We start from the raw sequence: 27,018 nt of genomic DNA on the forward strand, positions 1-27,018 counted from the left end.
CTCTCTCTCTCTCTCTCTCTCGCATTCTCTCACTCACTCTGACGGGAGCCTCTGCACTCACCTGTCAGTGCGGCGAGTCCTCGGGGCCTGCGCTCTCGACGCGGGGCGCGGTGTGCGACCGCGGCCCGAGCCGTCCCGGCTTGGCACGGGCTCAGCCGGACAGAGAGTACGGCTCTCGCTGCACACTGGGTCGCCCGGTCCGCGGAGGGCGCACCGAGTGCGGGGCATCGCGCCGTCTCCCGTTTAAATGCCGGCAGCCGAGCCGGACGCCGGGGGCCGCGCCTCTCCATTGGCCAGGCGCCGCCGCCGCCGCCGGACCCGCTATCCGCCCCCTTTCCCGGTACTGCCCCCGCCCCCGCACCCCTCCTGCCTCCCCGCGGGGTCCCCTCTCCGCCTGCCTCGCCTCTTTGTCTGCTCCCCCCGCCCCGGCCGGCTGGGAGAGGTCACCCCAGGGAACCGCGCCTGGAATGCACAGCAAATCACATTTTCCGCTCCCGTTGGAGGGGGAAGCGCGGGAGGAAATCCCCCCGGCTCCCGGCCCCTCGTTCCTCCTCCGCCCCAGGCCTGGGCTTTTCCTCTCACCAGCCCCGCTTCGCCTGCGCTCGCCCCGCAACGCGCTCGGTCGCGGAGGCGGCCCTGGAAAGAGCAAGATCTCCGTGGGATCTCGACAGACCAGGCGCTTCTTGCCCCGTGGCGGGAGCGGGACTGCAGGATGCGCTGGTTGAGCGGGCGCCGCGGCTCCGGCGCGGCTCGGCCCGAGGCCCCCAACTTCGAGGGCGCTGACCCCCGCGCCCCCGTTAACCCCGGCGGGCTCGCCGGCCGCCAGCAGGAGCCTGTCTCCAGCGCGACACCCTCCGCTCCGCGCCCGCCGCCGTGGCTTTCAGCTCAGACGCGGACGGCCTCGGCCGAGACTGTCCACAGGGAGCGGCGCAGGGGAGCATCAACCGGGAAGGACCCTCACAAGTCAGGGTTTCCATTTCCAAGCCTTCTTTAAACGGGAGAGAACAATAGCTATGAGAGAAGAGGCTTTCTGTAGCATGTTCAAGATGAATAAATCAGGAAAATAAAACGACAGGCGAGGAAATAACTTCCCAGAAATAAAAGACAAAACCCCCGTAGGTGAAAAGCCGGCGTCACATTGTGTATTTATTACTGAGAACCCAATGGATAGGGGCAAACATACTAAGCGCATAAATATTTTTCGAAAGATGAGCGAACACTTTCATTTGTTCTCTTAGCTTGAAAATTGGTTCCTCAGAGAAGCCGTAAATTCTGTGTGTCGAAGTTACAGCCCGTGCAAAAATCAACCCGGCTGCAAGGTCTGCAGACCGGCTCCACCAGCCAGGGCAGATGATGGCTTCAGAAGAAAAAAAAGGAAAAGGGTACAGAAGGAAATTGGAAGGTGGCCGTACTCACTCAAGCAAAATAAACCCAACAAGGAAACCCAACAAAAGGTACTTAGGAAACAGTCCTGATTTAAGCGCTTGGCTAGGAAAACAAAACAAAACCCCCAGAAGAGCCCTTTTTTTCTCTTCAGGCAGTCATTGTGGGGAGGAGGCTAGAAACACTGAACACCTACTAGATACTTGGAAATCAGTTTTTCAAAATAAATGAAACAAGGAGGAAGTCTGCATTAAACCAGTACGAGAGAATCCTCATCACCGGAATGTTTTGTTTGTGCAATCTGCAGTTGCTCCCCGTGAACTCCGTGCTCCACTTTATATTTAGTTTCCAATAATGTTTTGTTAAATCATCCCGTGTAGTTTGTAGTTGCTTGCAGAAGGCGAGCGGTCAACAGGGCTTAAAGGTTGAGGCTGCTGGAGTGGGCCGTAGGAGGTTAGGGGTGGTCAGAATACACAAAATGCTTAGACAGCTGAGTCCCGCCAAAGCCCCACCAATCTGTAGAAGCCAGTTGTTCTCTCAGGGGTCAACTATGCCCCCAAAGAAAAAGGACCATATTTTACAAATGCATTAATCCTTCTAATTTAAAATCAATGTTTCAGTCACCATTTTTTTTTTCAAAACTCATGCAAACGGCCCCAAATAAAAATACAAAGACAGTGCTTACCTGCTGAATTGGAAGTCATTGTTGTGGTGCCCTGAGACTGTTTGATACATCTCAACCCATCTCCGTGACTCTTTTATCTCTGTTTAGTAAATGCTGCTGATATCACTAGGACCCCTCGTCGGGAGGCTTCTCAGACCACAGTCTCTACAATAGAAACACTCTCATCCCCATCCCACCACCCCACAGCTCTACCCCACTTCACTGAGTCCTGCCTCTGTAGTCGTACTCATCTCTCCCTGCCACTACAACGGGGGCTTCATGACGGCGGGACTTTGGCTATAGTGTCACTCAGATTACACCAAACTCATAGAAAACAAAGTGTCTAAGCAGACTTCGGATTCAACAAATAGTTGTGACCTGGGAATGTTCAGCACATGCCCACTAACTAGGATTAGCCCCTGAGCCTAACGCTGAGGCTGTAACCATCGTGAGTATGGTAAACATGGGCCCGCACCTCACAGAGTTTATAGTCGAGCGTATTTGTAAATATTTATATAGATATCCAAGCTTTTGGCCTCATATTTGTGTTTCCACAGCTCTCAACCAGTCATTGCAAACCATTATCCAATCAGGGGGAAGGCATAAGAGTAAAAACTCTTCAGGCCTCTTTAACCATAATTACATAATTGAAACCTGCTCTTAGTAAGAGGGGAAAGAAGTAGAAGGCCTCCATGCATGTAGTCAAAGTTAAAATTTTCAATCTGAGATGCCTAAACAGTGATCCCTAAGTGACAAATGTCGCTTACAGAAATTACTTGCAAACTACTTTGGGGCTGTTTTGAGACGTGTGGACCCTACTCAGCTACTGGTTTATTAAAGGGGACTATCTGTACCGTGTGTTTGTCTCCGTCTAACTCCCCAAATGCTAAGAGGAGGTTACTCTTCACATCTGGGGAAGAACCTTGAAGGTCTTCGTAGGGAAGTTTTTGCTCAACTCTGCAAAAGCTGTTCACCTAATTACAGAGACTACGTATGACATCTTGCATCGGATTCAAGAAGAAGAAAAGCCCTCCACCCATTTGGAACTGACCTTGTATGCTCTTTCTAAAGAAAAAAAAAATGTGATGATGAACTTGACAGTGGTTAAAGAAAAAGATATTCACGGGATGCCTGGGTGGCTTGGTTGGTTAAACGTCTGCCTTCAGCTCAGGTCATGATCCCAGGGTCCTGGGATCAAGCCCCGTGTTGGGCTCCCTGCTCAGCAGGGAGTCTGCTTCTCTCTCTCCCTCTGCCCCTCCCCTTGCTTGTGCTCTCTCTCTCTCTCTCTCTCTCTCTCTGTCAAATAAATAAATAAAATCTTTAAAAAAATAAGAAAGAAAATAAAGAGAAAGATATTTGCAACAAATAACAGCTAAATGATTCATATCCAGGATGGTTTTCTCTTATATGTTAATAAGAAAAAAACTCCCCAAACCACCCAATAGGAGTTGGCAAAGCACATGACCGGGGCCCTTCACAAAGGAAGAAACCTGAATGGCCAATAAACGTGAAAAGGCACTCGATGATACTACCAAATGGGGAAAATGCAAACTGGAGTAAGAAGATGCCCTTGCTTAGCTCGCAGATTGACCAAGACTTAAGTCTGCCACTATCCAGTGTTGAAAAGGGTATGGAGAGCGGGCACGTGAGTGCCGTGGCAGTGAGAGTGTATTGGTAGGACCACTTCAGAGACTAATTTGTCAACATGTGATAAAATTCAGCAGGCCCCTAGTGCGCCACTCAGCCGTTCTACTTGTAGGTAAGCACCTTCCAAGATCGTGAGCACATGTGTGAGGCCAAGAACTGCGTGAGGGCGTCCACGGCAGTATCATTTGTAACTGTGTCAGCTCAGGGTCGACTCCTGGCTATGCACCTTGCTCTCTGCACATGAGCAGTAGAACATTGACCGGTTTCCTGTAATGAACCATGCGTGTACATGTGAAAAGTCTGAACGATGGGGCCAGATACAAGCACATGAACGAATAAATCGGGCAGAGCATTTTAATACAATTGGGACCTAATTCCACACAAGTATTTATTGTGTGCACCACGTGGGCAGTGCAGCATGAAGAAGACAAGCACAGAAAAGCCTGGACGTGGTCCTTCATAGTCAATATGTAGGAAAAGCACTGAATTTGGAAGCAAAACAAAATCAATAAATTTCTGACTCCTCCTCATAGAAAATGAGTGTCCCTGGGTTAGATATTTAAACCCTCTGAGCCTAACTCAATCATCTGTTTTACAGGAATGCTAATAACACCTACCTGTGGGTAGATGATGGAATTAAGTACAATAAGCTCCGTGAAAATGCCAGACACGAAACAGACGCTTAATAAACAGGAGTGGCTGCATGGATTCGAGAGTGTAGTTGGGAGCTAAAACGAAGACAATGAAAATGTAATATCTGTCAGCACGGGTCATGCCTTAGGTATCTTTGCACTCACGGTGCATAATGCGTTCGATGGCACCTAATAGGTAGTTGATAAAGTTACTGCATGAGTACATGCGGAGGGGACAGGAAGGAAGTGACATGGAAGGAGGGAGGGAGACGCTGGAGGAATGTAGGAAGGAAGGAAAGGAAAGGAGGCAGGGAGGGAGGAAGGAAGACAAAAGAGGAAAGGGAGGGGTGGGGAGGGGAGGGGAGAAGGGAGGTGGGGAGGGAAGGGAAGGAGTGATACCCTTCCAGTAAATAGCACAGCAACTTCCATTTTTGGTAAGACCAGCAAATGGTGCAAATACCCCAGAGAGGGGCACGGGCTGAACAGCAAACCCCTGTGGCTCTCTTTTGCCTACGTCATAAGAATCACTTAACCGAAAGCTAGAGCTCTCAGAATGTGTTCACTGCAGTGGCGGAATCTGAGAAAGAATCCAGAAGATGCCTGAACGTATAGCAAGAGAGGCTGGACTTCCCATGCCGAAGGCTGCTGGCAGAGACGTGGGAATGCAGCAAGACAGAAAGGCCGGCAGAAGTGGATTTCTCAGCAAAAATTCACATACCTGGCGCCCAAATATAACCGAACCCGCTGGAAGTGAGGCTCCCCCTTCATCGGCAGCAGGGGCTCGATCCGTCCGGAAAGTTTCTATTTGTTTTGAGCTGTTCGATGCCATTTCACTCTTAGGAAAAAAGTAGATGGAACTGTAATCGGTTATTGATTCTCTGCTTTTCTTTAGCGCTTGAACAGCTGTGGGTCTTCATCTTCTAAATCTTTTGAGGTACACTTTCCAAGAAAACCTCATTCTGCTGCAATCTTAAAATGCCAGTGCCTTGGAGAAGATCTGCTGGAAGTGCTTATTAAACTGAAGGTCTCTGGCCTTTACCCCACTGTCTTTGGCTGCCCTGCCCCTTCTTTCACTTTTGGCTCATTCAACTCATTTCCAGATTTGTTCCCTTGAGATCTCTGCTATGCAGTAGGAGCCATGTTGTAAGATTTACCTTTTCACTTTTTTGTCCTTTTCTAAGGCATGGAAGCTTACGTGTCATTTTGCTCTTGCCATAACCGTCCTCATAAGTCACTTGTCCTACATTGCATCTTTTAAAAGATTTTATGACATTATAAATATATTATAAACTCCTTCTAGAAAACGTGGAAAATAGAGAAAATCAAAGAAAATTAAAATCTCCTATAATCCCACAACCCCTAAATAACCACTGTTTACACATACACACATACAGATTTCCTTCCAGGTGTATGAAATCCAGGTGTGTGTGTGCCTTAAAGTTAGCTTCGATTAACTACTTAATACATACTAAACACTACGCTTTACCTACATTATCTAACTTAATTCTTACACTAATCCTATGAAGGTACTGTTATTATTTGCTCTTTTTAAAGGTGAGGAAACTGAAGTCCAGGGGGGTCTTGTCACTGTCTCCAGGGCACACTGCTGTATGAGGCAGAAGAGGAATTCGTGGCCAGCGGATACCTATGCTCCCTTCACTGACTTTCTACGCGGATCACGATGTGGTGAAGAGTCTACACCGTACACCGTGTTAGAACCGATATTCAAACACCATGACTACTCCACAAAAAAAGCACATGAAATGCCAAGTGATTTAAATAATGTAATAGCTGATATTGTCGAGACATTTGATTGCCTAAAATAGGGACATATATACGAAGACTACAAGTTAGGATTCTACATGACCGTATTGATAAAGAATTCCGAACATGTGGCCATCGACAACTCAGAAATAGCCTCTCTTCTTGGGTTTTTTGTACAAATGCTGCCTTACTTCCGTTATCGTTGTCGTTAGTGACACTGTAAGTGTATTTTTTAGAATTAGAAGCTCATAATGAAGCTCGGTATTTTGGGGTCTGCTCAGAGCACAGAAGCATGAATCTGAAGGTGGAAAGTAAACTCAAGACCTGCTTTCAACTTCTAAAGATCAACGGGAGCCCCTACGCCAATTTGCACGGACCTCACCAAGGGTCCAAATTCTTTCAAAAATCTTGGTTCCTTCTTCGTGCCTTCCTTCCCTGTCTTAAAAGGTTGGAGCATCTGGAATATAATTTCTCATTCCTCTTTAAAAGAAAGACCAAAAAATGTAAACCATGGGCTCCTCACTGCTTACGTCAGAGCAATACATGAGTGCTTTATATAAACTAACCATCTGTCTATTAATGTTTGTAAAGAGCTTCGTAGGCATACAGCATTTGAGACACACTCTCTAGAGAAATGTGCCTTTGGAAAGAGGATCAGAGAACAAAGAGACCAATGGTAAGAGAGATTCCCTGATACTCACATCCAGAACGTGAACAGAAGTTTCCAGGATGAGCACTGAGCTGCATTTTCCCCTGTGTTGAAGGCCACAGCAGCAGGAGGGAAACGTTTCCAGAGACTGGGAAGCCTTCTCTGTAACGCGTGTTTCTATACTCTGTGTTACTCACCTATGTGACAAGAAAGAGAAAAATAAAAAGGACATACTTTGGATGGGGCAAAATGGCAGTGTGTCCCCAGATGCTGGCTTCCAGGTATCTCCCAGGGGTCACGCAGGTGCAGCAGGGGTCTCTTAATGATTGCTTCCCCCATCAGTCTGAGCGGTGAGGGGATCTCAGGATGTCCCGTGGGCATGCACCTGTCTGCCCACAAGCCTACCATGTTGTAGGGAAGTGCAGGGCTGCGCACAGGGCAGGCTCTTAGAAACTGTGAAGCATGGTTCTTAGTCACAGTGACGAAGAGCCAAAGAAGAATATCTTTCTGAAAATAAATCATAACAATTCTTGCAGCAGCTACTCCGCTAAGCAGAGCAATCCATGAATGTCTGTGGACAGATTCGGATGTCTTCCCCCAGACAGATCTCTGTGGCCACATCTCAGCACCAGCAACCTCAAAAAGCCTGGCTAGCCAAGATTTCGGGACATTAGCCTGAACTCCTTGATACGTTTCCAGTCTTCCTTGAAAGGAGAAAGGGAGGGAGAGAAGGAAGGCAGGGGAAGAGAAGGGAAGGGAAGGCATCAATCCTTTCAAATAAGAAAGACAATTTATTTCAGAAATCAGCAGCTTCTCTTAATAGGTACCTAAGCTTTAGCTCTGTGGTTCTAAGCATCTGTTTTAATAGCAGTTGGAACTGTGTGAGCCCTGGGCTCTCACCCCAGGGGAAAGAATCGAGCCACCAGGAAGAAGAATTTCAAAGTGAGAGTTTGCTTTTCATATACACATTTGATACAGATGCAAAGTTGCACAAAACTGCCAAGGATGTGAAAGGATCAGAGGCTGAGCAGTGAGTGTCTGCTCCTACCCCTGGGCTACCCTCAGGCTCACTCTCTGCAAATCCAGCCCCTGAACGAAACACACGGGGCCCTGAGCACATGCCCCCAGCTGCCCGCTTCCACACGTTTGCTCCGCCTTCGCTCCACTTAGGATTTCCTCTCTTGCTGTTGAACTCCTCCCCTCACCCCAAGACCCTGTGGCATTTTCTGTGATTCTTGTCCTATCTGTCACTGTCTTTTAGACATTTCCTCTTGAGCGGAGGTAGATTGCCGGCACCATTTCCCTCCTCATCCCCGGCTCCAGCGCAGTGCCGGGAACAGAAGATGCTGGCTCGTAGATGTGCGTTGCACTGGAAGCAAGGATTTCCCTCCAACTAAAGAAGGCTGAGTCGAATCGTGATGAAAGTGCTCCAGATCTCATGATTTCTACTTCAGGGTTCTGTCGATCGCTTCGCCTGCGGGAACTGCCTCCGTGGTACAAAGCAGGTGAGTCCATCCGTAACGTGGCTGCCAGTGGTGGCCGTTCAGGTGTTTGGGGGGGGGGGGGGTCACGCCTTCACTGCCGCCCTCCCCGGCCGGCCACCGGCATGTCTCACGGCATGTCTCGTCGGGACGCCTGCAGTCACCTCTCTACTGGTCTCTCCATCCCACTGACGCTGGCGCACAGCTGCTAGACTCCACTTCTCCAATCACATTGCAGATGTGACCTTCCCTTGCCTAAAACCCTGTCTCCCTAGCTCTCAGGAAACTTGGAAATTATTGTTTGTTAGTTGGCTTCGTTTCGTCTGGCTCCCCTACATGCCCGCAAGTTCCGTGGGGTAAGAATCATCTCTGTCTGGTGTGCTGTCCCCCTGGCCTCTAGCGGGGGGCTTGGAACATACTAGATGCTCACAGACCTTTGTTGAGGGAAGCGATAAAAATGCAGAGTCGTTGTCATTCTCCTTGGTGCTATAAGCCTTGCCCCACGTCCACCTCCCACTTTCCTGTTTCCACGCTTTGACTGGAACTCACTGGGGAAATGGACATGGCATGGCTCTGGATCCGAGCCCTCCCACGGAACCATTGTCTTTACTTTCGTTGTGGAATCAGAGAGCACAGCCCTGTGCTCTGTGCGCGCCCCACCCATCGAGGAACAGCCAGTAATCATGGCACAGACTCACTCTTGGAACTTCTACCGCAGCTCTAGGAACTTCTCTTGCAAAAACCAATCATGAGACAACATTCCAAAGACCCCAGAGATGTGAATAACTGTCATGGCCTGCCAGATGAAATGGTATCCACTCTGCTACAGAGATCACGATCAAGTTTTGTGAGAAATTAATAATGCACTATTCCCCTTGTGTTTCTGGGAGATCTTAAAGACTTGTTGTAGGCAGATATTTTGGTTTTCTCAGCCTGGTCAAATAGAGCACAAAAGACAAAGGCGATATTGAATAAAAGAAAGAACATTGTGCATGTGGCCAGGATTGATGCACATTTTGCTACTGATTTTATTGTTTGATTTTTTTTTTTTGAAACAGGGGCACATAACTAGCCAAGTAATTATTCAAGGCATCCATAGTTTCCAACGCCTATTTTTATTTTTTAGTTTGTTTTATTTTTTTACTATTTATTGACGGAGACCTGAGTGTCTCATCATAATTCATCTTGGGGAATCTATGGTGCGGCAGAAGCATTTTATCATGGTTGTTGTGGCTTCTGAAAGCATAGTTGCAAACCACGGAGTATCCAATAGCCATCTGAGAGATGGTGGGCTGATTAGGAAAGTCTGGGGTCTTAGAAATAAATGCAGGTGACGCCAAAGCCTGTTTTTCAGATCTAGGAGGATTCTCAGAGACTCCTTGTGACCAGCGTAGTTTTGCAGACTGGTCACATAGCAGCAGTGTTCCTCTGTTCCTCAAATCCACTCCCTTCCCTCCTGGCCCCTCATCTTCACCCATTCTCATGCTATCCGGTTGCAACTGCGGCCATTGTTTTCCCCCCAGACAACCATGTCACTGGAAGAACTTAAAAAATATTTGATTCTCAGAGCTTGCTCTAGACTACTGCATCAGAATTTCCTGGGCTTGGGCCCAAGAATCTGTATTTTTACAAAACCCTTGAGATGCTTCTGACAAGTAGTCAGGATTGGGAATCACTGCTAGTGGAAAGAATTCTATTTGCACCTAAACCGAAACACCAACTACTTAAGCAATTTTAGGTCAACTCTCGGACCATCAGGAAAACAAAAGAAATGACACGTATATAATAGAGGTGTTGCCTAATGAATTGGAATTACATACGTGATCTCTTCCTATGTGTCTTGCATAGATTGAGTTAGTTAATACCCCGCTGGTGACCTAGAAGCTTCCCAGAGTCTTTTTCTGAAATCGTCTTTAACTTCCTCTTCAGTGTTTAATTCCTTATGAGGCTTGGTTTCTCCCTTTGTCAGTCAGCAAGCATAAGGCCATATGTAGCTGAATCAGAAGCCCATCATGCCATGTGTTCTAAGAGCCTTCCAAGTTCACGGCTACAAGAAACGTTCAACCTTTAATGCTTATTGTTTCTTGATATCTCTTTCCAAATTGCCAGTACAGTTTCCATTTCTGGGAAATTACATAGACATGTCTGGATCCAACTCTTTTATCTTTGCATTTCCAACTGCTCTGTTTTCCTTCTTTCTTCCCATCAAATTCTCATATTTTGACAGTTTTAAGACCAGCTCTTCCTTGATCTTTTCCTTCCTATAATACATTGAATTGAAATGAGCCCATTCTCCTTGGTACGCCTTCTCTCCAAACACAAAAGACTCTGAAGTTCAGATTCTCTTTCTGTGAACGGGTTAACATCACAAAAAGTTCGTGGTTTCGTCCATCATAAACAAGAGTGTTTTAAATGAAGTCTGCTTCTTTTCTCTCCAAGCATCACAGCAAGGTTGGGACACAGTGAAACGAATTTTCAGTAAGAAAAGTTACTTATTAAAAATAGTGCTGATAAAAGTATGTAAATTGATTCAGTAGGAAGAATTTGTAAAATGCTTTAACTTAAAAGGAAATACTCTTGTAGGCATCCACCGTGAATCAGAAGGAAAACACTCTGGTCTCTTGAAAAAGCTGTTTCTTCTGTTCAGTGTTGACAAAATGTATCCAAAAAAGCTCTTTCTGTTAAGAAGTGGAGGAAGAAGGCAAACTGCACGTGAAAGCATTTGATCATATTTCTTTTGGGAATGTTACAGTTTTACCTGTGTACCCAGTTGATCTGAGCCTACCAACATACACAGTATTAGCTGCTGACGGTGTTTTGTATTGAACACATCCATTTGTAAAAATAGAAGAAATGCTATATTCACATCTTCAGTCCTTTTCTTTATTAAAAAAAAAAATACGGCAATGTGGTTTGAGTTGTGAATCCAGTGAAGACATCTTTGATGAATCAACAGTCAAGACATATGTAAAAAGTGATTTGGAAAATTTCCCATGGGTTGTTGATGGGGGATGGGGAAGAATAGACTGTTGGGGTGTCTGCCCATTGTCTTTCTGTCTCTTTCACTGACCACTTTCACACTCTAAGTTCATCTGCTGTTACAATAAAAATATCCCCCCCACCCCCAGCCAACCTCTCTCAGAGTTCTCTGGGATATGATTGGCCAGTTGCAAAGTAATCTGACCTCATTGAATAACTGGTGCTATCTAGATACGATGTGTGAGTCCCCATCAGACTCTCTAAAATAGCATCATCCAATCTGAAAGCTTCCAAAAGCCGTTCAGGGCAAATCAGCTAACAGCCCAGTTCAAAAACCAACAACAACAAAAAAGCCAAAGTATCATGAAAAAATGAAAAAGAAAAACTTCTATCTTCACCTTTTTGTTCACGCCATTGTACTCAAGGGGGGAAAGTGATTCTCGTGTTAATACTAATGATAAAAGCTTGAGTTTTATTTACATCCTTGTTATAATTATTCATTTTGTTTAAAACATACTTTATTGTGTCAAATAAGAAGCCTGGTTTCTTTTTGTAAAAGAGAGTAATCTCTGGGGACCTGCATGGCTCAGTCCGTTAAGCATCTGCTTTCGGCTTAGCTCGTGGTCCCAGGGTCCTGGGATCCAATCCCACACTGGGCTCCCTGCTCAGCGGGGAGCCTGCTTCTCCCTCTCCCTCTGCCTGCCGCTGCCCCTGCTCATGTTCTTTCTCTCTCTGTCCGTCAAATAAATACATAAAATCTTTTAAAAAAATAGAAAGAAATACTGGCAACAAAATCAATAATCAAAAAGTGAAATCAGGGGCTCCTGGGTGGCTCAGTCAGTTAAGCGTCTGCCTTCAGCTGGGTTCATGGTCCCAGGGTCCTGGGGTCGAGCCCCACGCCTCAGGCTCCCTGCTCAGCGGGGAGTCTGCTTCTCCCTCTCCCTCTGCCACTCTCCCTGCTTGTGCTCTCTCGCTCGCTCGCTCGCTCTTGCTCTATCCCAAATAAATAAATAAAATCTTAAAAAAAAAAAACAGTGAAACAAATGAAAGCAGTAGAACAATCTATAGGAAAAGAGAAAAACAGAGGCCATTCCCTGGCTAAAAAAAAAAAAAGAAAGAAAATAAGAAACCCACAGAAAACCAACAACCCCCCCCAAAAATAAATAAAAGAGAGTAATCTCTGAAATTCCACTATGTACATTTGATTTGGCCACACTTTCTCCTTAGGTGCTGCTATAAAACGGTGAATTCGTGAACTGAGATGAGAATAACTATGCTAGACCTTTGAGCATTCCGTTTACCTGGGCTTTAGTCACTCCTGTACGAAAAATACAGATTTCCCGATTACATACTTTAGACAAAGCAGAGAAGGAAAATATGATATAGGCTACCTTCACTTCTCAGAATAATAGTTTACAAACGCTGGCTTAGACTTGTGTATCTACTGTAATCATAGTTAACATTGAAGACCTTATCATACGTTAACACTGTGATAATCCTTTAAATATTAGATACGGTCAGCTGACACACATTACTTCCATCAACTTCTGTGTTCCTTTTTGTGTTACGGAGGCTAGAAAGCTAAAAATGACATTAGCTGATTGCCTGGCAGCTAGAATTCTGGGAGCCAACTAGAACACCAAATAGATACACTCCCATGAGATTTTGAAGATGGAAGACAAGAGAAACTCTTTTTCTACTGATATTTCTGCTATGAGAAGCGGCAGCTGCAGGCAAACTCAGCATTCCTGAGCCAAGACCATGGCGATGGGGGTGTCAGACATCAGTCAGCCACTGCAGGGAGAGCAGCCAACGCTCCCTGATCTCGGGGTCCCCACTGTGCTGGTGACCAGTTAAGTCCAGCTGTGGATCCCTGCCTCTTGCTCCTCCGAATCTTCAAATAATTTTGTAAGCACCCCATTGCTTGCATTATTAGATCACTTTGACCCGGAATATCCGGAGTAAAGTCTGTGTTTCTTGCACTGAAATCTGACTAATTCTGAATTTGGCACCCAAATCCAGGTTTAATACAGATGCTGTATTGCAGGGAATTTTTCCTCACATCAGTCTGATGAGGTAGGGATTACGTTTTTCCAGTTGTCAAATGGAAGAATTAGAATTCAGTGAGATGAAATCACTTACTCGAGGCCACAGAACTTCTAAACAGCAGAACCCAAGGTCAAATGTAAATCTAATTACAAAGTTTTTGTGCCTAACGACTCTGCTAAACTGTGATGGTACAAGATCAAGTACGTAACGATTTGCATACAAACAGCTAAAGATTTATTTCTGTGCTTTGCTACAAATGACAGGAGGGAAGAGTCTATATCTTGTCCATCTTTTAATAAGACTCCCTAATCCCAGAGCATGGCTCAGTCTTTAGCACCTAGAATAGGTCCTTGGTAAGTTACTGCAGAAAGAATAAACAAATGAATAAATGAATGGTATTGTGACGAGTCCTACTAAGGAAAGTGACATTAAACAATGAAAAGTTCATGCGACGCCCTTCTTCTGGGTAAGTCACTGTAATGCCAAATTGGTTTCATTAAGATGTTCCTCACTCTTCATGTGCTCCATGGCCTCTGCTAAGAGCTGTTGCAAACATTTTTATGTTTCCTGTGTATACATTTTTGGTTTCTCTTGGTTTCTGCTTCTTCACAAGCTCAACGAGATTTCTCAACAAGATTTTATTCAATTCTTCAAACAACAGAACACGCAGTCTGTTAGGATGAGCTCTGCGGTCTATCCCATTCCAATCTGCAGCACCTCTTTTCCTAAAAGAATCTTTCTTTATAACTTATAAGTCAATGCTTCAAAACCCAGATTCAAGGACCTATTTCTACTAGAATCTTTATAAACACGCTGTCTTTGCTAACAAGCTTCAGAAGCCAAGGCGTGCCATCCACAAATCTCTTGCCAGTTCTCACCATGGTTTCTTCTGCGCCCATCAGCAATCAAGTTTTCTTTCAGTAAATAGTTATGGTAATTTGGGCCGCCCCCTTCTTGCAGGGCTGATGGCCACCAAATCTGCTATATTTGTACACATTTTCTTTTAATTGCCAAACCAAAGTGTATTTTAGAAGGAAATTTGATCCATATGTTTCTGATTCATCCACAATGAAGTCATCAGACTGTTGGAGAGAACAGCCTGACAGCCACAAAGTCTTGGTAGAGTCTCTCTTTTCCTTTAGAAACAGGAAGTTAAGTATGTAAAGAGCCAGCATCTCGAACCTTGCCATGTTTCGGCTGTTGGTAAAACCCAGGCTTCGGGGAATGTTGCTTTCTCAAGATATATGCCTCTTCACATAGGTCTGGCTTTCAGTGGCTCTCGTGAATGTCCTGGACTTTCTTTTGAGGAGCGATGGAACTGACTCCTTTCACTGACTCCTCCTTGGGGCTCTCTTCCAGGGCTCTAGGCAAGCTCCCCCTCGACTGGCCAACATTTCCCAAAGTCTCTTTGTTCTAATTCCCAAAGCTGTTGCCAGAGCCCTTGATATAGTTCAGGCGGCATATGCCCCGTTGGCCGCCTCCATGGCTCCCAGAGATTCCCATGGTCAGAGGCTCGCCAGCAGATGAAAGTCTGCGGTGTCACCCGATGCGGAGCCTGCCACGGATTCGCCCGCAAGGTAAGCAGGACCACTACAGTGGTCTGGTCCAGTTCGCTAATAAATAGGTCATCCACAGCTCTCCCTGGAGTGCAGCAAATTGAGACATTTGGCTAGAATTCTATGCCCTCACACTTCTTCACTGCTGCCATTGGGCAGTGACTCAGGAGGGAAGGGAGAAGTTCTACTGGCTGGTTTTAAAAGGACTCGAGAACAGTATACACAACTTCGTGCCGATCTGTGAACCCTACCAAAGGAAGGAGTGATAATACCACCCTTCCTTCTTTTTTTTTTTTTTTAAGATTTTATTTATTTATTCGACAGAGATAGAGACAGCCAGCGAGAGAGGGAACACAAGCAGGGGGAGTGGGAGAAGCAGGCTCATAGCAGAGGAGCCTGATGTGGGACTCGATCCCACAGCACCAGGATCACGCCCTGAGCCGAAGGCAGACGCTTAACTGCTGTGCCACCCAGGCACCCCCACCCTTCCTTCTTTATACTTATTCTAGATGACCAGCCTTTCACCACTGCTTTAAAACATCCCACAGAGTTCATTCATTCATCAGTTACTGCCTTTGTCAGGCCCCAGGCAAGGCACCAGGAAAGAAAGAAGAATGCGGCCCAATCCATGGCCTCAAGGAGCTTGTCACCAGGTACAGTGAGGCAGACACATAATTAGCAAATAAGTATTGAGCAGCAGTGCATAGAGGGGGAAGAATGTCCAGGAGACCTAAGGGCAAGTTCCAGCTCTGCCACTTACAAATTGTGGAGTCTTAGTTAAGTCATGTAACCCCTCAGCCTCACATGCTTCATAGAAAAAATGTGAGGAGGGAGGATTAAGTGAACCATGTACAGAAGACTTGCTCTGTGTATATACTAGCTCTTCTTACTCCGCCCTGTTACAGAGAGTGTATGGAAGTGTGTGTCAGGTCTCATAGGAACACAGAGGAGAGTCAGCACTACCTGATCTGGGGGAAAGAATGACCTCTGACCCGCCTGTATACCTAGGTGAGAATTGCTGGGAAGAATATCTACCCATTGCGTTGGAGTTCATATTCTCCCGGAATTAAGCTTCAGGGCTCTGCCACAGTGAGACAGAGGGAACACACACCCACATTGACTTGGCCTGCTTTGCAAGTAGCTTCCAGGGCTCGTAAGACCGGGAATTTCTCTGTGCCCAGAAACGTCAGCATTTCTAGTTCCTTTGCTCTCGCACTTCTATCCTTTCTTGTCTAGATTACAAACTTGAACAGCCTTTGGCCTTGTCTGCATACGTACCTAGTGATCTTTCTAAAATATGAACTTGATAATGCCCCTACCCCTTGTAAAATCCTCTCGGGACTCCCATCCTTTAGGATAAAGTCCACACCCTTCAGGGTTGCCCATTTGGCTCTCATGACGTAGTCTCTGCCTCTGTCACCAAGCTTATCTCTTAGCTTTCCCTACCCGTTACCCTTTACGCGACCACCAGACTGAACTCCCCCATGGGCCCTTGTCTACAATTTTGCACATGCATTCATGCGTTTCTTTGCCTGAAGCGTTCTGCCTTCCGTTCTCCCTCCTGGTTTTTGAAAAACTCTTTGAGACTCAGCTTGGGTGTGACCTTATGTCTTTCTTTCTTGATGCACCCATTCTGGGTGCGCTGCCCCTTTGTGGGGCCTCATTACGCCAGCACAGGTTCTGCCGTGCCCCCTGCTACCCTATCAGGCTCTCGGCATTGTGGGTTCCTTGGGCTCATAAGTCATTTTTGTCTCCCCACCTGGCACGGTCATGACGCATGAGGTATTTGTGAATGAATCACAGAACCTCAGGAAGAATCTCAGCTATCCTCGACTCGTACGTGCAGAAATGCTCTCTGCGGAGAGTCAACCGCGTGCCCAATGCAAGGGCTGTTTCCAATGCCAGCTTCTCTAGTGTGGCGGATCCCAGTGTCCTGAGAGCGGGCATAACTAGACCTAGTCTGCTTTTGAGGAGCCCTTGGAGGGAGGGCGACGGAAGAGGCTGGTGAAGTGGTACATCCCAGAGCTGTCCTGCGTGCTCCTGGAACTGGGCTGTACCCCAGCAAGTAGCTGTGCCTGGGCTTTCGGCAGGTTCTAACTTCACAGCGCGGCTCTGGAGCCCCACGTCAGCCACCCCGGGGCCTGAGTCTGGCACCTCATTAGATAACAGTCTAGACATTAGGCAAGGCCACGTTTCACCAGTAACGCTAGAGCAAGAAATGTCTGCGGTGGCTGACGGCGCTGGGGCAATCCCCGCTCCCCCATTCCAGACTGATGATGTTTCCGGGGTTCTTAGGCAATTGTTTAGAGGAGCCCTACGGGAGGAGATTCTGGACCACCTGCCAGGTATATGCTTGAACGCTTACCGAATACAGTAGAGGCCGCTGGGTTTATGGAGGGCTCTTGGTGATGGCGCGGTGCCGGGGGCCCAGCCGCCCACCAGGTGCTCCTTGCAGTTTGGGTGCTCTCACGGACAGGTGTGTGCCGACTCCCAGCACCATCCCTAGAAAAGGTCTCCAGGTGAGGTCTGGCTAAACAGGTGCAGTTCTTGGATGCCAGAGAAAAAGCCGTAACCATTTTGCTTTGTTTTGTTTTACTTTCGTGGTAAGAATGAGATCGCTGGGTCTAGAACTGGGGGCTTTCACAGATGTGGAATTAACTAGGCTTTGAACCGGAGCTGCGACTACTGCCCAGCCCTCCGCCGGCTGGCTCGTCTGCCTCCACCATCCGTCCTTATTTACCACTCCGTCGCACCCCGCCATGGCACCCCCAGAACGTTCTCCTTGGCGCGCTGCACTGGATTCCCTGGCCTAGCTTTACTGCGGCTGTCTTCCCGTCTCCTCTCCGCGCACACTTACCTCATACCTGCGTCAGTATCTTCCACAAGTCATTTGATGAAGGACCCCCAGGAACAGGGCTTCTCAACCATCGTCAACCCACACTCCCTACTATTTTTTCTGTCTTTTCTGTGCGTGTGCCCGAGCCAGGTAGTGAGTATAATCGTGAACCACACCCTTCCCTCGCCCACCGCCCCCTAAGGGTTCTGACATCTGCCCCCACAGTCCTCCCAAGAGGACCAACTTCTTCTAGCAATCTACCTGACATTTGTTATTTTATTTTATTTATTTATTTTTAAATTTTATTTCTTTATTTGACAGAGAGAGAGACAGCCAGAGAGAGGGGGAGCACAGGCAGGGGGAGTGGGAGATGAAGAAGCAGGCTCCCAACAGACGAGCCCGTTGTGGGCTCCCAGAACGCCAGGATCACGCCCTGAGCCGAAGGCAGATGCTTAACGACTGAGCCACCCAGGCGCCCCTTTTGCTATTTTAAATAAATGTTTCTGTTCTCGTGGCTCCCTTGTTCCCCCTGGGCCAAAGCAGGGGCACCTTAGTGATCACCCTGTGATGCTGTGGCAGATACAGAAGAACTGGAGACTTCTGGTCCCGGGGGCCCCATGCCTCTGGCTCTGGCTGTTATCTGTGACATTTCTCAGTGAAGCTTGGTATCTCTGAGAGGTTTCAAAGAAAGGGGGAGGAGGAAAGGATGATTCTGCTGCCTTTTGTTTCTACCTGAGTAAATAGGAAAGGTCCTCTCTGCCTCTCTCCCGGCAGCAAGAAAGGAGGCAATTCTCTTGTAGAATGCTCCCATTGTAAACTCCTCCAGTGCCAGGGCTCTGTGTCCTCCTCCTGCTGTGTTCACTGCTCCCCAGGGCTCCAGCTGCCTGTGCCCCCAGCGGGAGCACTCGTGCCTTGTGTTCTGGCCACCGTGTTAAGTATTCTTTTTTCTTCTTTCTTTCTTTCTTTCTCTTNNCCTTTCTTTCTTTCTTTCTTTCTTTCTTTCTTTCTTTCTTCTTTCTTTCTTCTTTCTTTCGTCTCCTTTAGCTCTCTGTGTATGTGTGTGGGGAGTAGGTGGCGGGGAGAAATATAAGCAACCTTCCTGGTTTCAAAGATCCTTGGCTGCAGTATTGCAGAAAAACTGATAGACCCCAGTGGTGAGTTAGTGACCCTTCCAGCTCCCGGGAGAATTGATGTGTTTCTTCTATACGTGCAGCCCGGACCCCAGAAAGAAATGGCCCTTTTGAGTCCATCAGTCCGATGAAGGTCTCCCTTCTATACTGCTTCGAGTCACCTTCCTCTTTCTAGGAGAATCCCATCTTCTCCTGGGCACTCTGACCCCTCACCATCACCACTGCCAGACCGTCTGCTACATCCCTGCACAGAATTTCCAGGGAAATTCTCTTTATTAATTTTCCGTAGCCTTATCCAGTAAAGCTTTATACCTTGTCCCACACTGTTAGTTCTAGGTCAGTGCTTACCATACACAATCTCCTCTTAATTTTAATCAATTAATTGTGATGGTGTTTTAGAAACTTTCAAATAACCACAAATGTAGAGATAGGAGTACAATGAATCCCCACGTACCATGACCCAACCTCAACAATTATGAATTTATGGCCAATCTTGATTGATCTCTGCCTCCAGTACCCTTCCCACCATCACTACCAATGGATTATTTTAAAGGCACTGCGAGACGGCTTATCATCTATAAATAATTCAGAATTTATCCCCAAGAAATGAGAGCTCTTTTTAAAAAAAATATAGCCATAATACCATGTAACACTTAAATATCACCAAATAGCCAGCCTGTCACTAGTCAATTGTCTCATCACTGTCTTTTTAATTTGATTTGAGTCAGGATACAAATAAGACTCACACATTGTATTTGGTTTGTTATGTCTCTTAAGGTTTTTTTTAAATCTATAATAGGGGGCACCTGGGTGGCACAGCGGTTAAGCGTCTGCCTTCGGCTCAGGGCGTGATCCCGGCGTTCTGGGATCGAGCCCCACATCAGGCTCCTCCGCTATGAGCCTGCTTCTTCCTCTCCCACTCCCCCTGCTTGTGTTCCCTCTCTCGCTGGCTGTCTCTATCTCTGTCGAATAAATAAATAAAAATCTTTAAAAAAATAAAAATAAAAAAAATAAATCTATAATAGTCCTCCGCCCCTTTTTGTTTCAATTCCTGCCATTTATCCGTTGATAAAAGCTAGGTCACTTGTCCCATAGTCTGCCCCATTCTAGCTTTTTGTGATTGCTTCTCAGCGGTGTGTTTACCGTGTTTCTCTACTCCGTGTGCTTGCTATTGGCAAAGAGTTCAATCTAGAGGTTCAGGTTAAATTGTTATGGCAAGAATATTGTGTTGACATTGCTTATTAGTCATAGCAGGAGGCACATAATATCTACCTCTTTTCAATCTGATTTACCGGTGGGTTCAGATGCTGCTGGCCTGATCTATCCATTAGGAATTGACCCCTTGGTTTTTCACCCACTGTTGTAGATAGAAGTCATTGATAATGATGGACCATGACACGCTCCTTTTGAAATCTACATGAGAGAAGTTCTTTCGTCCTCTTCTTTCTTTCTCAAGGGCCCCTCATGACAAACTTTTATACTCCTCAGTGACTGCCATCGTGGCTCACACCGCTACTCTTGATAGTGATTTCTAACCTTTTGAGGGTCACAGATCCCTTTGAGGACCTAGAACTTTATAAGAAGAAAAAAACTGTATATGCATAGGCACTCAGAATACCAGTTAGTGTCAGAAGATCCTGGATCTCAGCTTAACCCTGCACTCTACAAGCTTGTGGTGCAGCTTTGACTTCGTACAGAACCTGGGTACCCTGACCTTCCCCTCTCTAACTTGAAGACTTTACCTCTCACATTGATGATTCTGTGTTTTGTTCCCCAACCTCATGGTTATTCTATTTCTTCAAGACCATTGGTCTTTAGCTCCACTCATTCTAACTACATTTTCGTAGTTGTCCCAGCTGAGACATCATTTATTGTCACTTGAAAATTTTCCTCTGTCAAGAATCCAAACTCATCTTCTCCCCTAACTGCCAACTCCTTGATTTATTTTGGTCCACACCATTTCCTGTGTTCTTTTGACTTCTCCACTCGCTGGTCTCAGCCCGATCCATAACAAAGTCTCACATCTGTAACAGGGCATCTCAGTGTTGCTTTCCCCGGGGATTTAGGATTTTTGACTTGCTGATGTTCTACCACGGGGCTCACTCTCATCTGCCCTCTGCTTTTCTTCCAAAGGTGCTGAGAGTGGCAATGCTCACAGGGTCCTTATAAACTCAGACGAAGTTAAGCTGGTCTCCCGGTGCAGTTCACCCACTTCCATTAATCTTTTCCTACTCCCCTATTTCTGTGCTACTCGAATGCTGTTCGTGCGCCCGGAGAATCAGCATCACCTAGAAACTTACAAGAGATGCAGAATCTAGGGCCTCTCCTGGGCCTGCTGCAGCAGGGTGTGCGTTGTTAACAATATCCCCAAGTGCATAACATTCACGTGAATGATCAAGAAGTACCATCCTATCTGTTCTCCACCTTGGTCGTTCTAAATTTTTCTCACAGTACTTGATTCTTGATTCCCCCAATGGATGACTCTATCAGGCAAGGTCCAATCAGGAAAACAGAAAACGCTCTAAAGATTTCAAACAGAAGGACTATGGAAATCTGGTTACGCAGGTGATGGAAGAGCCAGGAAGCCATGCAGGGGTGGGTGAAATAACTTGGCGATTAACAATATGGCAGAAGCCACGGCCTCCTTATGCTGCAGGGACCGAGGGAGGAGGCAACATGACTGGAGCCTGGACACCATGCTCACCTAGCAGGAGATGGGCCCTCAGAGAAGACGCAGCTGCTGGGAGAGAACACACAATACCTTGCTTCCTCCCACTCTTTCACCCTCTCCTCTCCGTGACCTCACATTAAACGTGGGCAGAGGTCAGCTGACAAGAGAGCCTTGGAGACCCAGCCTGCCTTTCAGACAACAACAGGACAAAGAACACATCTGAGGGCAAACGGGCCAAACCCAGGCAGTGGCCTCACCTCCTCCTGCTTCACCTACACGTCCTTCTTCATGACCGCAAAACGTCTGCTTTGAGCCATTTTTCCTTCCTTCTGTCTGATCTCAGAAAAAGAGAGGTAGCCTTTGGTTTTTCTACGAGAGTTAAAACTGGTATGAAAGGTAACTAAAAGCCAAGAAAACCCAAGACTCACGGTTTAAGCCCTCAGCTCCGAAGGGCTCTAGGACAAGTGGAATGATCCTTGGGAATCAGGCGGCCAGGGTGCTTCGGAAATCCTGAAATGTGGGGAAACTGCCTGTGGAAGCCCCCAAGAAACAACGTCCCTGCTATGAAAAAGGTGCCCATGCCTTTCTTGATTTTTATAAATGATCAAAACAGACTCACACGCTAACTAAAGATGGTCAGGCTGTTTCTATTACATAAATCGCTGACATTTAGACTTAATGTGCACTCATTAAAATTAAAACCAAGAACACTGCATCTTCCCCCCTCAGTGCCTTCTCACTGCTGTCTGTCTCCCTCTTATGGACCAGGGAGTTGAGGCCAGGGATAGCAAAGCCTGCAACTGTTGTCTTCTTTACAGTGAGGAGTGGTAAAGGGCACGGAAACACTCTCACCGGTGCCCTGAATCCTGCCGGCCTTCCACTACACTGGCTTTCCGACTTGGGAGGACTCAGCTGAATGAAAATTGCTCACCTTTTCAGAAACAGGCAGGAGAGCGCGCCTGCACCGGCCGCTCCGTCCTTGAAAAGAGGCGTGGATTGACTGACCTACTCTGTGCTCACCGAGAGACGCTCTGTGACCCGGATTGTAGGCTCTGCTGCCTGAGGACCTTGGTGGTGTCAGCCCGAGTCCCCGATGCACCCACAGAGCCCAGCCCTGTGCCTGGCATGTGGTAGAAACCCGATATTTGCTGAATAAACACGGTAACTCAAAGTCAAAGACCTCAGTCACCTCGTACTGACCACACCAGTTCCGGCTTTTCATGGAGGCCAGGAGTCTCGGTCCCGCCATTTGTAAAATGGAGATACGGTGCCAGCCCCCACTTACTCCACAGTATTAGTGCTAAGATCAGATAAGATCGTATCTGTGAGTTTGTTCTAGTAAGCAAATCAATTGTTTTTATAATGATCTAAATAAAAAGCTTCGCACACCAATGCCTGCATACACATTTATTAAGATGTAGCCAAGTGAGATGTGTCCGCTCCTCCTCTTGACTACAGTCTTCTTTATTGATGTGTAACAACGCCCAAGGGCTGGGTGCACTACATAATCAAAATCAAATGCCAGCTTCTTACAGACTTGGCCAAAAGAGTGCAGCCCGAAACCCCACTTCAAACTGCAAGAAATCTGAGGCTATCTCAGTCATAGTCTTGCTTCTTACAGCTGTTGAGCTGTACACTTTAATTTTAATGCCCATTGCAGAGCCACAGTTAAAAAGAAAAAAGGTCTTATTCTAATTTAGTAGAGAGCAGAGCTGTCAGTGTGAAGGACAATGCAACATCAAAATACAGCTGCTTTTCATCCATACTAGTCTAAATTAGAAACATGCTGCCATTCACAGGGGCTCTAATCACACGTGCGCGTAAGCAGTACCGAGGCCTAACGGGCGGTGTGGTTTCTACCCAGCATCTTCACTTTATTCGGGGTCCTTATCCTCATCTGAAAAATGGGGGACCGACTTCTTGGCGACCACGTTGTCCAGTCTCTGTCCTTGTAGATATGGATTGACACTCTGGAAAAAAAAAAAAGAAAGGTTTGGTATTATATGTGAACTTCAGCTACAGACCTCTCACAGATGTGAGTGAGAATTGCTTCTGACCTCTTGGGTTAAAAACGAGGTAACAGTGGTACGTACCACCTACCCAATCATTACTCCAGTGCATCTTCAATGCCTCAGCGTCTGACCGACAGAAGTGTCTAAGTGTGTCTTTTACACAACCGGAGAGTTCTTTATCCGATGCAATACGTCTCCCTCCTGCTTTTTGGCACAAAGATTTGGAGCGAACCAGCTACCAAGTTCTCACTACTAACTTAGATACCAAGCCCCATACACAATGACATTGCTATTCTATGGCCTTATTTAGTGGGAGAGCGCATGGAAATGCATTACATTATAAGAATGTTCTGAAGAAGACAACAGAGCAGGACCAAGCAGGAATTAGCGTCTGTGGTCTGGTCACAGGACATCCCGTCGCTGGACTATGCCAGTGTTCCACTGAGCGGCCCTAGCAATCATTTCCACCTTCCCTCGGTCAAGTTCAAAAGCTGAAGAACAGAAGTAAGGTATACACAAGGTGCCTTTAGTTTTGACTCAAGTCTTCATAGTCTTAAATCTTTCATCTGTTGCTCCTCTGAATGAGTCAAGGTTTTTCCAGTCCTTCTCTAATACATATCTATTTTTCGAGGTTTGGAGTTGAACTAGTAATTGGAGCTTTACAACACAGTATTTAGCAAGCAGAAAAAGTTTCAAAAGTTTTGGAAGATACTTGTTTATTGAATTCACCTTCCGGTAACTGAAAAAAATGTCAGGAAGAAGCTCTAGTTACAAATGGTCAGCTATCCCAAGTCCCCGGGAATGAACGGCGGCAGTTCAGCGTGGGGGGGGGGGGTCCTCTCTCGCCACTGGGACATTGTCTGCCTCGGCTCTTTTGAAGGGTGAGCAGGTCATCCTCCAAAAGGAATGGACCCTGAGTTTAGTGTTTGTAAATGTCCTTCCACATTCTCACAGCTAAGAGCATGAATCATGAAAGGCCCTACTCATCCAGCAAAAATGCATTACAAACAAGCTGAGAATTACAAAGTGTGTGATGTCTTCATCATGTCACAAAAACACAGTACTGTGCTGGGAAGGCATCTTTAAAATACTTAAAATAACGAAAATACTTCTTATATCAGAGATTGTCCACTAGAATGGCCTGGCTTACTCCAGAGAGTCATGTTAGAATCTCCAGGTGGGTGAAGCAAGCGTAGACTGAAAAAGTGAACTCAATACCAAAAATATCTTCATTGTTTTTTAGTAACAGTATTTATTCTGAAAATTCTAAGACATTAAAAAGGGTATGAGATTTTCACATTTATCAAGTATGGGAATAAAAGTTTGATAGACCCTTTAAATACGATAAATAGTAGATTTCAAATATTAACAAGATACATCATGACAGTTGTAGTTTGCCAGGGTGATCACTTAAAGGGGAATTGGCCTTTTGACTCACGAAGCAACTTGGAATTCGGTGGGATTTGAGCGAATACAGAGAGTTACATGAAGCCATCTAGGATTTGGTTGTAACTCTGGGGAGGATCCCTCTTGGTAAGGGGACTTTCACAGGAGCAAGTCCTTCTGCCCAGACGCGGAAAATGACAAATATTGGAGGGCAGGGGGAGTCAATTAATGAGGAAGCAAAGGGAGCAATCACTCGACCTTTTTTTGATAAATGTTCATTAGTATTGAATCTTAGATGTAAGACGAATAATAGTAATGATACTTGATTTTAATTATCTTCCGAAGAACTCAAGGCACTTATACATTTATCTTCTCTCCTGGGTGAGAGAGACGGGCCAGGTTACAGAGAGGACATTTTCCCCATTTTATAACTGGAAGAACCATTGGGATCAGATTCCTGCTTCCGGTGTCCTTTGGAAATCCACAGCAGACACTGAGCTTCGCTGGAGAAAGCCTTGGTGATCGGCGCACTCGAGGAGGTGAGTAAAGTCTTCGATTAAGTGGAAGCATCACCTGAAGCTAGTTTGGTTCCCCCTGCAGTCCTGAGAGGGCCAGGATTAATGGCAGGGCCATGAGTTTCTGGAGCTGTCTGAGAATGGGAAGAACTTGATACCACTGGGTCAAAATGACCCTTATTTTCATAAATTCTAAGCCTTTCCTATGTGGAGGAAGTTGAGGCCAAAGTACAATCCTTTATAACATGTGTCCTAGCCAGAATTCTGAGTTTTGGTAATCACGGGTCTCATGGAAACATGACCTAAATCCTGACCCACGGTCATTAACCAAGTCAGGGCAGAAGGAACGGTGAGCCAGGAAATAGAGACAATTAAAGCTTCCTGCTAAGTTATTCATGTTGGGTCGGTCATTGGTCTTATTTGGAAAGGTTCTTGTGGTGCCATGGGGAGACATTCAAGCCGTCTTACTGGCAAATTATGTGTATTCTGAGCTCCTGAAATAGCATTTCTTGATGTTCTCTCAAGACCACATTACACCCTTCAGACCCTTTCTGCCACCATTTGCCATCGGAAACTGTAATCACCCAAGAAAAACCCCTAATAACCCTCTGAACTCTCCAGAAGAAGATGTTTCCAGACAACTCTGCTTCTCAATGGAAACCTGGCCACGTGTCATTTGTATCTTGTCAGGCAGCACAGGGGCTTGGAACTTTCTGTTGCGGGGGCCTGTGAATTAATGCTGCACCCAGAATTCTACACCTTGACCAGATTCGGCAAAACCATGCAGAACGGCCGCAGCCACCACTGTCCAGATCCCCAGATGTTGCCAGGATCCAGGCACTTGCTGTTCTAAATAAACAGTCAGTGGCCTTGGGTATACGGTTTGGTTTGTCTATTGAACCAACACGGTGGACCCTCTGGCAGCACTAGGCTGTGGAAGGACAGGACTTGAACTTTCTCCTCCACCCGATCAGAAAAAGAAGGCAGGGGCCAGGCGCTTCTGTCCACGAGGGCACCAACGGGTGATCAGAACAGACACTGATCACTGATTCAGTCTCCAGGCCACAAAAGGCACCGGACACTGAGAGCAAACCTGACACCAGGCTTTACAAGGGGCAGCACTGCAGCGGCTGTATGCACAACACCCAGCCCAAGGTGTCGCCATGGGCAGCCCTGAGATGGGAGATGCCTAAGTCTGCCAGCAAATTCACCAGCCAGCAAACCAATGTAACAGATCTCGTGGATTTCACGTCAGTCTGGCGAGGCGAAGTAAGAGGTATGTAGGAGGAATGAGGTTTGGTCATCTCATCTTGGCCCCTACATTCCTTCAAAATTACTGCCCGGAGCTTGAGTTCACCAAGCGCTTCCTTGTTCCTGTCTTGTGTGTTTATGTAATTGGTGCAGATGTGTGAGCAGTTGCCCCCAGCGGCCCAGAGCCCCTCTGAGGAAAGACACCCTCATGCGCTTCCCGAATTCCCACACCCAGGGGAGGGATGCAATCCACATCTCGCGAATGCAGTGGAGGTGGCGCGATCGCCACCAAAGAGGGCTCCGCTAAGAACCCCGTGCTAAGTGGTGGGCACGGCACGGCAGGAACCGAGGGCGTGACCCTTGTTCCCCGGGACCCCAGTCGTGCCCTCCCAGGATGGCACGGGAGAGGCTTC

At 46.7% G+C, this 27,018-nt stretch overlaps 1 protein-coding gene across 2 annotated transcripts in view; it reads right to left on the reverse strand.

Annotated features, from left to right (window-relative positions):
* Window positions 1–22,833: 22,833 nt before the first annotated feature.
* The window catches only part of SCG5 (secretogranin V), a 53,118-nt gene continuing 48,933 nt past the window's right edge, over window positions 22,834–27,018 (reverse strand). For both annotated transcript variants that reach the window (XM_040620430.1, XM_008702280.2), the window contains exon 6: window positions 22,834–23,411. In XM_040620430.1, coding sequence (XP_040476364.1) covers window positions 23,316–23,411 — 96 coding nt within the window. In that variant the 3' untranslated portion in view covers window positions 22,834–23,315. The remainder of the gene's footprint in view (window positions 23,412–27,018) is intronic.

The sequence above is a fragment of the Ursus maritimus genome, unplaced genomic scaffold (assembly GCF_017311325.1).
Source record: "Ursus maritimus isolate PB19 unplaced genomic scaffold, ASM1731132v1 scaffold_35, whole genome shotgun sequence".
Lineage (NCBI taxonomy): Eukaryota > Metazoa > Chordata > Mammalia > Carnivora > Ursidae > Ursus > Ursus maritimus.